The sequence below is a fragment of the Aulonocara stuartgranti genome, assembly GCF_965226115.1.
Source record: "Aulonocara stuartgranti genome assembly, chromosome: 17".
In the NCBI taxonomy this organism is placed as follows: domain Eukaryota; kingdom Metazoa; phylum Chordata; class Actinopteri; order Cichliformes; family Cichlidae; genus Aulonocara; species Aulonocara stuartgranti.
In genome coordinates this window covers 33,238,723-33,252,108 of record NC_138953.1, presented here as the reverse complement: position 1 = coordinate 33,252,108, position 13,386 = coordinate 33,238,723, and the positions used below count along the sequence as shown (strand labels likewise).

Sequence of the window (13,386 nt, the reverse complement as noted above, 5' to 3'; positions counted from 1 at the left end):
GTTCAAAATCGATACGAGTATCGTTGCACCCCTATCTCATAGGTATTTCATCAAATCCGTACCAGTTTGAATTTTTGTGCTTTTCTTCATTAAAACCTGCAATTGCATTGCATAGCTTCCCATTTGTGATGGGATGGGATTATGACCGGGACCGAGTACCGAGTACTGCTTCACCTTACAGTCCAAGCAAAGAGAACTACAGTGAAGCATAGATAAGTAAAGTAAATAATTCTAGGTTCTGTAAAAAGATATGAGAGCGTGCATGAATAGCACCTCATCTATCAAAGCTGATTAGTAAGGCAGTGCTACCAGTTATTTTTCTTCCACTCACAGTCGAGGCCTTGCCCCAAAGAACAGGCAGTTCATTGTCATAGATCGGCTAGAGAGAGAGAGAAATAGAGAACATGAGTCGAGCAGTCAGCCAATAAGATTATGAAAGTGACAGATACAGCACTAGGAGTAGGTTGGTGTTTTTAACACGAGCCCTTTACTCAGAAGACTTAATAGGTAAGTGTCTCTTTCATGGTGTATCATTACATCTCTGGCTTATTTCCAATACCGTAACTTTCCTCTGGCGTTAGTGTAGAATAGTCTGTAGGATTTATCTATCTGAAGGAGCTGATGGAGACCAAAGCTGAGCTACAAGGATAATGATCATTGATCTTTTTCTTTAAGATGGTATCATTTACCTCAGGGAGAGAAGAGCCTCTATTGTTTGTCACTGTTTGGTCTAAAAATTTGGGTTCACAGGCTGTTTATGTTTTAGTAGCTAAAAGGTTACAAAAAAAGGTTGTTAAAGTCTAACAGTATCACTGGATTATGTTTCCTATATTATAAATTAAAAAGATACTATTCCCTGATAGACTGACACCAGCACTTGCTTTTCATCAATGAATGCAGCATCAGTTGTGAAGCTACTGCAAACCACTGAGGTAAAGTTCTATCCTCAGGCACTGGTAGCACAAAAGCAGTTGTTTGGTATCAGCCTGCACTGTTTTTGTATTTAGTTACAGGAAGCTGTCTCTGTCTTCCTTTTTCTTTTCTGGAACTTGGAGTAATATATTTGAGCTGCTGGTATTATTTCAGTATCATTTTTTATACGTTCATTGATGTTTCTAAAGGATTTCACTCATATAATTATTGTACATCTGGGTACCCACATTGAAATGACAGTATAAACTCTGCTTTCACTGACTGGAAGAAACGCAGAAATCAAAGAAAATGTATCTGATGTCCATTCTGATTACATGGTGAACTGCGGCTTTTACTCTACAAACTGAACGTATGTTATTGTGATGTCAGCTATGTAAAAAGAGTGAACTATCTGAGTGCTGAGCTACAGTACAGATGAGAGAGCATCCAGTCTAGTCCAGTCTAGCTGAAAGCAGTCTGACTCAGTCTATTGTTCACAAATGTCTCTGTCACTATGATTTGATGCGACTACAGATGATTGTGTTTTCTGTCCCTCCCTCTAATTCTCTTCCCGCTTCCCTTTTCTGCCTCGCTCATCTCTCTAGTCGGGCTGTCATCTCTCAGTGTCTCTCAGTGTGACTGAGGGCTGCGTAGTGACCAACTTAGCAAGTTGCTTCAGGGTTTACGAACTAAGAAGACTGTTGGGTTTCTGTCAGCTGCCCTCACATCATGAAATGTTGACTCTGGCTATGATGACTTCTTTTGTCGAGGGTAATTTGAGTGAAAGTAACCAGGAGTTCAGTATCAATCAGCAAGTCCTCCAACTGTATGTTGCAAGTATTCATATAGGTCATTTGTTGCTACTTCCGTTGGGGTAGAGGAGTGACACCAAACCCTCAACCTGGAGACTGAACTTTCATTTGAGATCATTTGTAGGTTATACTTTCTCCCATTTTTACTTGTTTTATTAGATTTACATATAATAATTGCTTAGTTAAACACTTATTTACCTTCGGATACCATTCCATCCATCCATCCATCCATCCATCCATCCATCCATCCAGTCTCTTCCACTTATCCTTGTCTGTCGCAGAGATAACACATGGAGACAAACAACCATTCGCACTCACATTCACACCTATGGGGAATTTAGAATTACCATTACTATTATAAATTATAATTACAACACCAATGCATATTTACTCTTACATCACTACACCCGGAGGATCTTCTTCTTCTCCTTTATGAGTTGCCACAGTGGTTCCATCACACTTCTTCTGTCACACTAAACCTCTGCATGTCCTTCTTCACCACATTCATAAATCATTTCTGTGGTCTTCCTCTTTTCCTTCTGCCCAGCAGCTCCATATGCAACATCCTTTGTCATTTGTCCTAACAGTTAAAATAACAATCCACATAAAATACTTATAGTGTGGTTTTTCAGTGGGAGAATGTCACTAATCAGTACAAATGGGTAAACTTGAAGGAGTGAACTTGATATCATATAATATACCTCATAAGTTAGCTTGGCCACTATTTGATTCTCCCAAGTCCAGAATAATCTTTTTTTTGTTTTTTGTTCTCTGAATCAGGTGTGTTCTCACTACTGGTAACATTCCCTTTAGTTTTGGTTAGAGGCACCACATGACACGCCCTGGCTCACTCTCAATTCTATGCTAAATAATACGCTAACTCTCAAAGCTGGGTAGTTTACCAAAGCACAGAGATAAGAAGCTGTGTGCTCATAGTGAGAGCGCTTTCAGTCCTCTTGACTCTGGCAAGAAGGCAAGCAAAAAGTTGTCAAAATCAAACTATTTTCAGGTTGCTAACGGTCAGTGTTTTGTGTACATGGATACAAGGATCTGTGTTTTGTTTTATGATATACACGGAACACTCTTTTCATTCACTCTGAAGAAAAAAAGGAGTACCTTTTGCTTGAAATGCTTCAAATATCGAGTATTCTACAGTAAAACTAAACCGATGAGATAGTGAAACTATATCTTGCTCGTGGGCTTGGTTTAAGAAAGAATTGGAGAACACAGTGACGATCAGGCTGAAAGAAAAGAGGAAAGGATAGAGTGACCAAGAAGGAAAAGGCAGAGCCGTAGGGTGACTTTTTTGACCTGTGGACTTCGACCTTTGAGTCAGTAAGAAGAGAAAAAAGAAGGATGAGAGATGACTTGCCTACTAGCCCTAGCTTGCCTACTAGCCCTACTATCCCACTCATCCTCCATTGAGTCCTCTTTGTTTTCATCATCTTTGGCTTTTTTGTTTGGAGCCTCTGAAAAAATGAGCAACGAGAAACTATTTTTTCCCATCTAGCTTCAGGAAGAATGTCCAACTCTCTACATGTATGTGTGTAATTACACTATTATAAGCATCTTTGTGTGGATGAATCTCCTGCCAGAGAAATATCTTCCGCCACGCTGCACAGTACAGCCTCGTGGCTTTAATTATGACAAATTCAATCACATTCGGTGTTGACTGTGCAACAAATAGGTTCGAAGGACTGTTTGTCCTTGTCATGCAAAGATTGAGAGTTCAGTTTTATTTTACATGATCACGCAAGTTAAAGTTTCTGTATTTACAGTGTCTAAGCACTGTGCCAGTTAGACCCAAGTGAGTTCTAGCAGTAGAAATATGCAGATGCTGACATTTTACGCATGTGTGTGTTTGTGTCTATGCTTCACTATGTCATCTGTGTTGTCTACCTTTTTTTTTTTTACCCTGCAGGCAATCTTCACTCTGGAGATGTGACTTAGGTCAGATATAAAAGCTGATTTTTCTACACATGTAAAAATCAGTTGTAAAGCTTGTAACACTCATTTATTAACTAGCATGCTCTTTTGTCATCTTATATATGTAGAAGAGTTAAAGTGTAATAATCTTAGAGCCAACGCAAACTGGGCTTTCCCATGAAAAAGTACTGTTTTAAATATTCTAATCAAATGCACAAACTGATTAACTGATGTTTCATTTGTTTTTTAGTTTTATAGTTAATATCAAGTGAGAAAACATTTTAATAAACTGAGAATTTATTTGAAGGCAGTTGATATTTAATTATACACTACATGTATGCTGCAGAGCTTCGTTTGCTGATTTAGCTGCGTTGTGTTGTTAGCTTAATTAAGCTAAAGGTACTTTTGTTAAATACTTTTTTACCAATTTAGCAAGCAACTGAATCTTGTTTCCTCACATTTCTCAAATGGTTACATGGTTTAAGGGTCATTGTTTAAGGCTATTTTTTTTCTATACTAAAGAATTCTCTTTCAATTCTTCAGCATAGAAAACAGTAGCCTAGCGTAATCCGTAGCCTAGCTTAATGACAAATCTAAAGAGCGTGCTATTGAATGCCTAGTGAATTAAATCTGCTATGCTTAAAATGTTTCTTAAAATTTGTCTCCCCATATTAAAGGAGAGGAATAGGATGGTAAAATGGATGATTTAGCGTATTTCAGTCTTCACTCATGCTATAGGTATCTTAATTTCAAACCCACGTTGAACATTCTCTTCATTCTTGGTGATTGATTGATTGATTGTTAATACTTTATTCATCCCGAGGGAAATTGGGTTAAGGCTGCCAGCCGTGCCAGCGCCATCCTTTCTCTTTTTTAATCATTACCTTTTAGACCAAACTACTTCTTAAAAGCTTCAATCACTTTTGAATGAACTCAGGCTCAATGTGTCTCTGTGGGAAAATGCTCCAAGGTCCAGCACAGCTCAGCATGGCTAGTGACACTGTGTGGGAGACCATTACTGTTATAGCTGCATGGACTATGATCGTAATTAATCTGAGGATAGCCCATTACATTTGCATGATCATATTGCCTCTCTCCACAATGAGTTTCAAAGGTTTTGTTGTGTGCTTCTTTCTCCCTGGTGTCTCTCCTCTCGACTAATTTGTGAGAGGAATATCCAATAGGACGTGTCAGCGTAATTAGCTGTGTCCTGAGGTTTTATTAGCTCACACTCTCTGCCCTGTCACAATAGTGCACAACACTTGTGTCAGAGTCATTACCATACTTTTTCATATCATCAGACATGCTTCCTGTCCCGCAGAGTAGAGATAGCCTGAAGCAATGAGCCTGAAAATTTCACCTTCAAATGCCTCTGAGGACCTTAACCCCCTTCTGTCAAAATAATATACTGATGTGTTTGTGCGCACTGCTCATAGAATAGTGTGTATACAGAGATGCATGTGCTGGTTAAGAATAATCAACATGTCAGGATGCACGAGACATGGATCCCTTATTACATATAACTCATGTGTTCTTCTCATTTTAATCTGGTTAAGAATTAGCCATATAAGTGACTCTGGAATTCCATATACTTGTCTTTGTGATCACAACTGTTTTATCACATGAAACCTTTTGGGGGAAATCATATGATCCCAATGGTGATATTTGTTTGCCAGGAGTCAAAACATTATTGTGTGGGGTATAAGAAGGTTTTAAAAGTTCTGCAAAGCTTTCTCACGCCATGACTACAAACCTGTTAAATCCGGAACTCAATTAAATAGAACCTTTATGCTCCAGCTCCATATAGCCATATCTATTCTGGACTACCTCGCAATTCCCCACATGGAACTCAAAGTAAAGCACGAAGGAATTTTCCATGAAAGAAAAACAGGATCATGATTTCAGTTCATGCACACTGCATAGGACATGAAGGGGAAAAATGTTTGTTTTTGCATAATGCCCTGTTCCCCATGGCCCAGTTTAGAGCAGCCCATTAATTTCAACACAATTCTGTGTGTTTGTGACGGCTCATCAATCTGCATCTATTTGTTTAGAACTACGCAACAGTAGCCGAGGCTCATGTTTCATGTGTAACTTGATATATATGACACACTGGCAACGATGGTGCTTCTAATGTGATATGTATTTGCATGCATGTGCCAATCTGTGTGAGGCTATATCTGCAGCAGAGCTGCGATCGTTCCAGCCCAGTGCACTCACATGCCATATGTTTACAGGCACGCACGTGGTAGGAGGGACATCTCAGCAGTGCGCATGCTATGTTTGAGTGGCTATTTTGTCTGGAGGTCAATAAGATGTGACTGCAGCTAGCGCCAAATAAGTCAACACAAACTGCCCAAGCATATTAGTCTGTGTCTGCTTTTTGGAATATAACACCCAGATGATTAATTCTGACAGCACCTACACTCGGAAGCTCATTGTGCCGGGCCAGTCTGTCTCGCTGGCATTTTCATCAGAAGAGAAAGTAAACGAAATGAAGAAGGACAGATGCATGCACACTGCTAAAGTTGTATAAGTTGCAAGGATGGGAATCCGGTTTGTTTGGACTTCTCCTGCCAGTGTCTTTACATTGAACGAATGATAGCCTATGCATGACTATGAGTCACTTGCCAAGCATGACTCTAGATACCCAACTTTGGAAATAACCTCACAGAAAAACTAAAGTAAACTTTCCATTGTAGTACAGAGTAAATATTCAGCTCTATTTACCTGTAGTTCATTTGAATGGATGGACTCACATTATTTAACCATATTTGTATACATCTGAGGATAGTGCGTGTGCACTTGTTTTTTGATTCTGAAATCTTTTTTTGCCATTAAAATTGCTGAGACAAATCTCAGTAAGTTTTTCTTAGTATTTTTTATTCCTCTGTGTAGTGCAGATTCAGACTTCTTCACGCTGTCTACAACCTTCACCTCTGTTGGACCTAGGGGAAAAGGTTTGCACCGTGCCACTGACACACCTGAGCATGGACAGGAATAGGAAGTGGGTGCCAGGCTTCGGAGCTGTGCTGCTGACACTCCTAAGTCACATGACTTCAGCACTTGAAGTGCCTCTTGATCGTAAGCGTTGCCCTTTACATGCTCTGTGATTGTAAGACTTGATGTTACGCTTGCATAATTCTTTTCAAACTAATGGAATTTCAGTGAAATACTTTCATATTGTGGGATAAAGTGAAGATATTTTACCTCATGAAAATGTAGCAATAATCTATTTCTATTCTATCTATTCTATTTCAACTTTGCATGTTTCAGCATGGTGTTTTGCAATGAGATTTTAAGGATTTCTGTTTATCTTGATATCACACAATCTGTTTGAACCGTTGAACGTCTTCATCTACTTTTCTAGCATTTATTGCACCTGCCTTTCTAAACATCCTCCCCTCAAAAAGTGTGCAGGCTCAGTCAAATGCTTAAAAGTACCTGAATCTATTTCACCTGAACCTGTTGTTTAGTCCTTGCAAAAACTAACACCTTTCCTCAATATTCTATTACTGTGGTGTGGCATGTCATGGTGGACAAAAAGCTAAAGTACTGGAAGGATGTAAGTTTCCCCAAACACTGGTGTGGTTTCTGGTGTGGAGTTTTTTAATATTTTGGCGAATGATGTGCATGCACTTATTTCAACACTATAAAAAGTGGTGCTTTGTAGATGTGATGGTAAGCTGCATGGAGTGTTTCATCTATAAATGTCTTGATTGTCGCTGCTTGTTGCATGCTGCTTGTACATCCTCTGTTTGAACATATTCAGCATTATTCAGCACATTCGGGTTTTGTTGTGCTGTGTATCTAAACTACGCTTCTTTTGGGGTTTCTTCAGTGCCACAGCCCCCTACTATAATATTACAGTCCCCAAAGGATTACATCTTTGATCCACGCGAGAACATTGTCATCCACTGTGAAGCCAAGGGGAAGCCTCATCCCAGGTGAGAGAGTCCCTGCAATGCCTAATGAATGATTTAGTGTCAAATTAGTAATTCAAATTTGCCTGACACATGAATAAATGTGCCATAACATCTTCTTCTGCTCCATGTGTTTCCTTCATGGCTCTATACTTCTTGGTTCTAGCTTCTCCTGGACAAGAAATGGGACTCACTTTGATGTGGAGAAAGACTCCAAAGTTTTAATGAAGCCCGGTTCAGGAACTCTGGTCATTGATATCAGCAGCGAAAGGGCTGAAGCTTATGAGGGAACTTACCAATGCATAGCTAACAATGAGCATGGCACTGCCGTATCTGACAGCATTGTCATCAGGCAGTCCAGTAAGTCTTCTCTTTGTATTTAAATGCATAAGCTCTAAAAGCTTGGGCTTTAAAAGTGACGACTAGTTGAGTACAAATAAATATTATCCACTCTGCATTAACCTCTTGGTGTTGATGTTTGTGACTCACAGGGTCCCCCTTATGGTCAAAGGAGAGAAATGAGGCCATCATGGTGCAGAAGGGGGTCTCCCTTGTGCTGCAATGTCGACCCCCTGCTGGGCTGCCCCCTCCTGTCATCTTCTGGATGGATAATAGTGAGTCGTGTGTACATATTTGCAGACATATAAGGTGCAATGACTAAAGAATTTCACCTTCACCAACAAAAGATTGGGTCAATCCTTTCTGACCCATCTCATTTCTGAATGTAGTTGATAAAACAATCTTGTGAGCTAATGGAAGCTTTTTGCATTGTTAAGTTGCTTGTCTCTCACCCTCCCAGACTTTCAGAAGCTACCACTGGATAAACGAGTGTCCCAGGCCCTGAATGGAGACTTGTACTTTTCCAATGTTCTCCCAGAAGACACCAGGAGTGACTACATTTGTTACGCTCGCTTTCCTCATACACAAACCATCCAGCAGAAACAGCCGATTTCAGTCACTGTCCTGGACAGTAAGTCAAAACTGGTTTAAATAAGCAATGGATTTCTCCTTAAAGAAGCCAAAAACTCAATTACTTAAATTAAAAAAGTACCTTTTTCTGAATTTCTCACAATATTTTCTACTGAGCCAAGCTTAAGTCAGCTCAGCATAGATTTCCTTATATGGTCATCTCACATGAAAAGGCAAAGTTTACAAGCACTTTCTGTTTGTGGAAGCCAGATTAGGGGCATCCAATCAGAAAAACGTAGGCTTTTTAATAGGAAGGAACTAAAACGACTTGTTTCAAATAGAAGAGGAACTGAAGGGTTTTTAAAACCATGCAAAGCATCTCAAATGGAATCCTAAACTATGAAGCTGTGCAGCTAGAAATAACTATGGAGCTAAAAAGGTCTGGTCTAAGCTTGCACAAGTCATTTCCAGCATTTCACATTTGAAAACTTTCAATTTTTATTGTAAACTGAATATTAGTATTTTCTCCTTTGTCAGACACCCTTTTACTTTACAACTTCCTTACTTCACTCTTGCAAAACTGTTGTAGATAAATGTTAGTTTAAGTTTGTCTCCCCTGAGCTCTGTAAGGGCTTTGATTTTATAATGTCCTTATCTCAGTCTCACTAATAATAATTGTGTAATTATTTTTATTTTATTTTATTTATTTGTTGTTGTTGTTGTTGTTTTTTTCAATTATGGCTTTGGGTGACACACATACTTTGCTTTACAATGTAAACTAGGAAATGCATTGCATTTCCTAGTTTTGCATGCTTATGATTCTCTGTTATATTACAGTGGAAACAATGAATGAGACTCTGGCTGCTTTATACAATATCACTGATTTCTATAGTGGTGAGTGCTGGTTTATACCCATTCAGCCCCCTTCAGTGTGAACCCGGCCCTGTTTTTACTGCCCTGCATAACCATATCTGACTTACACACTCACTCACCTTTAACTTGGCCTCAATCCCCTCCTCTGTAAGTAACACTTGCCCTTCCTCAGGTTTCTCCTACTTCATTCAAATTAAACGTTAATCAGTACAAACAAGATACAAAGTGTGATACGAGGTAAAATGCAACTCTATCAATTAATTGTTACTGACAGTTTGTGGCCTTTAAGTAATTATCTATAGTCACAAATTAAAGAACATTATTATGTTAACATTATTTTTTATGTAACATTGTTCATCTCCACCTTGTGAAACTTGATATGGATAATTTGCCATTTTCTGACCTTTCCTGCAAATTCTGGTCCTTTGGTATTTGAACCCTGTATCAAAACATGCTGGCACTGTTCTCTTGACCAAGGCTGGAGTCAGTCCAGCTGTGCATTTATATGCATGGGTTGTTTACTTAAACAAATGCTCAGGTCTTTCAAAGACATCCCCTTTGCTCTGGTATTGTCTTTATGCTGTAAATAAAGACTTTCTTTTACATTCTACTGAACCATCTCTCCTATCCACAATTAGTTTTTCATCAACACTACATTTTCCTCTTCCTTTGCCCTTTGAAAATGTAAATCATCCCTGAGGTTTCTGCTCTGTTTTATAAGAAGAGCAGTGTTAAAGTATAATGTTTTGGTCTGTTGCTGATATGGTCTTGTGCTCTGACCTGTTCAGGCAGCCCAGAGGGCGAGCGTCGTCCTGGTTTTATGCTGCCTCTCGGCACCACCAGCACCAAGATGGTTCTGAGAGGGCAGACTCTGGAGCTAGAATGCATCGCTGAGGGCTTGTAAGTTGGCATATGCAGTAACTACTCTAAGGGTTTATGTTTACTCAAATTAGTGCCGCAGTGTCTGAAAGAGAAGAAAAACTAACTGACTGGAAGAGTTGTTTGCTGTAATCTCTTTTCTTCTGTGATAGGCCGACTCCAGATATCTCGTGGCAGAAAGAAGGAGGAGAGCTACCAAGCAACAGAGTGTCCTACCAGAACTTCAAGAAAACACTGAAGATTTCTGATGTGAATGAAAATGATGCTGGCAACTTCCGCTGCGTAGCCACAAATAACTTGGGCACTGTACACCATACCATCAAGGTCACTGTCAAAGGTAGGCAGATCAGCTCAGTCATGTTACTGATGCCCTTAAATTTGTTTTACAGTATTACCATATTTTATTCTGAACCCCAATTTTTATTCATAAATGCATTCTAATGCAAGCAGATAAATACACATTTGAATCTTCCATTTATAGAAACAACCAGTGTCTTCTCTCCTATATTACGTTGAAAGCTAAAGAAAGATTTATAGTGATAGCTTGTCAAGAATTTCACTGAGCATTTTCAGTCTTGTTCATTATCCCCAGCGGCTCCTTTCTGGGTCAGCATTCCAAGGAACCTGATCCTCGCCCCTAATGAAACTGGCGTGTTGACTTGTCGAGTCAATGGAGAACCCAAACCAAGGATAGACTGGTTTGTCAATGGAATTCCCATAGAGAGTAAGAAAAATTAGATCACTTCTAATTTAAAGCAGACAAAATAGTAAACTTGATTAGCTGGGGACTGAATTCTCAGTTCCAGCTCATTTTCAATTAAAGATGATGATGTAGAGATCATCTTGCCCTGTGCTAGACACTCCTGAGGACCCCAGCCGCAAGGTGGAAGACGACACTGTGATTCTCAGCAACGTGCAGTCAGGGTCCAGCTCTGTCTACCAGTGTAATGCTTCCAATGAATTCGGCTACCTCCTGGCGAATGCTTTTGTCAGTGTTCTTGGTGAGTTAAAACATATTTATTTCATATTAGAACTGCCCCATACAAATCTTTAGTTAGAAACGATTTGGAAAATGGCCATATTAATGAGTTTTACCAAGCATCTTCTCTTTTTTTCCTTTAAAGCTGAACCACCAAGGGTCCTCACTCCACCTAACCAAGTGTACCAGGTCATCACCAACAGCCCTGCATTACTACACTGTGCTTCCTTTGGCTCGCCTATTCCAACCATCACATGGTAACTGTCAGCTCATTTGAAATATTATTAGATTTCAAAGCTAAGATGCACTGTACTGTACTTGAGCTGCCTTGGTTGCCATTTCTATGCAGGTTCAAAGACAGTCAGATCAGCATTAAGAATACTGACCCATATGTAATCCATGAGAATGGTACTCTGGAAATAAATGTAGCCCAGCCGCTAAATAGCGGAAAGTACACCTGCATTGCCACAAACAACCTTGGGATCAAGGAGAACCATGTCTTTTTGGAGGTTAAAGGTCAGTATAGTCTAATCAGAACTCAGACAGTGACATTGGTGGTTCAATTCTTCTTTGTCAGTGGGTATTAGGTTATCAGCGGTGACATAATGGTTATCCATTTTGCAGAGCCCACTCGTATCCTGAAGCAGCCAGAGTACAAGGTGGTGCAGAGAGGAATGAGCGCTGTCTTTGAGTGTAAAGTCAAGCATGACCCTTCCCTAATCCCCACCATGACCTGGCTCAAAGACAGAGGAGAGTTGCCTGATGATGAGAGGTACGCCCAACCATTGAGACTGCACTTATTCTGTTGACTCTGTAGAAATACCTGATGTTATTTCTCGTTAATACTTTCAGGTTCGAGGTGGACACTGATAGTCTGACCATCAGAGACGTGACTGATGATGATAAGGGGACTTATACTTGCATCATGAACACCACCCTCGATCAGGACTCAGCCAGTGCCATGCTGACTGTTGTCGGTACGTTCTCACCTTAATTTATTAACGTAGTTATCATTTAGCTCTAACACAGATCCAGAGGCTTTTTTGCTTTCCTGCTTCTATTGTTTGATTCCCCCCCCCCCCCCCCCCCCAATTATAACCCCTTTTGGTTCCTTAATTGCAAGGCAAGGCAAGGCAAATTTATTTGTATAGCACAATTCAACAACAAGGTGATTCAAAGTGCTTTACAGAGACATTAGAAACAAAAACAAATAAAAAGTATGATTTAAAATTGATTAAAACAAGCAAACAAACAAACTAACTAAACACACACATTTCACACCTGTTCGCGCGATCTGAACCCTTATCGTAAGGGGAGCTACCAGTCCTTCTGTGGACGAGCTACTTTCTATTTTAAATTCCCTGAATTTAAAATACTCTCTAGACCCAGTCTAGACCCAGCTGGGGAGCTACCCAGAGCTCTAACCCACTTAACAAACAAACAAACAAACAAACAAACAAAACAGTATGTAAAATCAAAACAGATAAAATCAGAACAGTAGATAAAATCAGTAGTTAATGTAAGTTTTGAAATTTAAGCTTAAAAGTGTGGATTTGGTGCTTTATTCAAATGCAGCTGAGAATAGGTGAGTCTTCAACCTGGATTTAAATAAACTGAGTGTTTCAGCTGATCTGAGGCTTTCTGGGAGTTTGTTCCAGATATAAGGAGCATAAAAGCTGAATGCAGCTTCTCCGTGTCTGGTTCTGACTCTGGGAACTGATAAAAGACCGGATCCAGATGACCTGAGGGATCTGGAAGGATCATACTGGGTCAGGAGGTCACTGATGTATTTTGGTCCTAAACCATTCAGAGCTTTATAGACCAGCATCAGAACTTTAAAGTCTATCCTCTGACGGACAGGCAGCCAGTGTAAAGACCTCAGAGCTGGACTGATGTGGTCCACTTTTTTGGTCTTAGTGAGGACTCGAGCAGCAGAGTTCTGAATGAGCTGTAGTTGTCTGACTGATTTTTTAGGTAGACCTGTAAAGATGCTGTTACAGTAATCAAGCCTACTAAAAATGAATGCATGGACTAGTTTTTCCAGGTCCTGTTGAGACATCAGATCTTTTATCCTAGAAATATTTTTGAGGTGATAGTAAGCTGATTTTGTTATTGTCTTAATGTGTTTCTCTAAGTTTAGGTCTGCATCCATCACTACACCCAGATTTCTCGC

General features: G+C 39.7%; 1 protein-coding gene across 3 annotated transcripts in view; it reads left to right on the top strand.

Annotated features, from left to right (window-relative positions):
* The window catches only part of nrcama (neuronal cell adhesion molecule a), a 64,265-nt gene that overhangs the window by 36,090 nt on the left and 14,789 nt on the right, over positions 1-13,386 (top strand). The window contains exons 3-17 of one of the 3 annotated variants that reach the window (XM_082511956.1): positions 6,549-6,734; positions 7,198-7,215; positions 7,492-7,597; positions 7,740-7,933; positions 8,065-8,187; positions 8,373-8,543; positions 9,320-9,376; positions 10,144-10,255; positions 10,387-10,571; positions 10,827-10,958; positions 11,092-11,235; positions 11,359-11,470; positions 11,563-11,729; positions 11,838-11,985; positions 12,066-12,190. In XM_082511956.1, coding sequence (XP_082368082.1) covers positions 6,641-6,734; positions 7,198-7,215; positions 7,492-7,597; positions 7,740-7,933; positions 8,065-8,187; positions 8,373-8,543; positions 9,320-9,376; positions 10,144-10,255; positions 10,387-10,571; positions 10,827-10,958; positions 11,092-11,235; positions 11,359-11,470; positions 11,563-11,729; positions 11,838-11,985; positions 12,066-12,190 — 1,888 coding nt within the window. In that variant the 5' untranslated portion in view covers positions 6,549-6,640. The remainder of the gene's footprint in view (positions 1-6,548; positions 6,735-7,197; positions 7,216-7,491; positions 7,598-7,739; positions 7,934-8,064; positions 8,188-8,372; positions 8,544-9,319; positions 9,377-10,143; positions 10,256-10,386; positions 10,572-10,826; positions 10,959-11,091; positions 11,236-11,358; positions 11,471-11,562; positions 11,730-11,837; positions 11,986-12,065; positions 12,191-13,386) is intronic. The other 2 variants (XM_082511957.1, XM_082511958.1) reach the window with 2 other exon arrangements.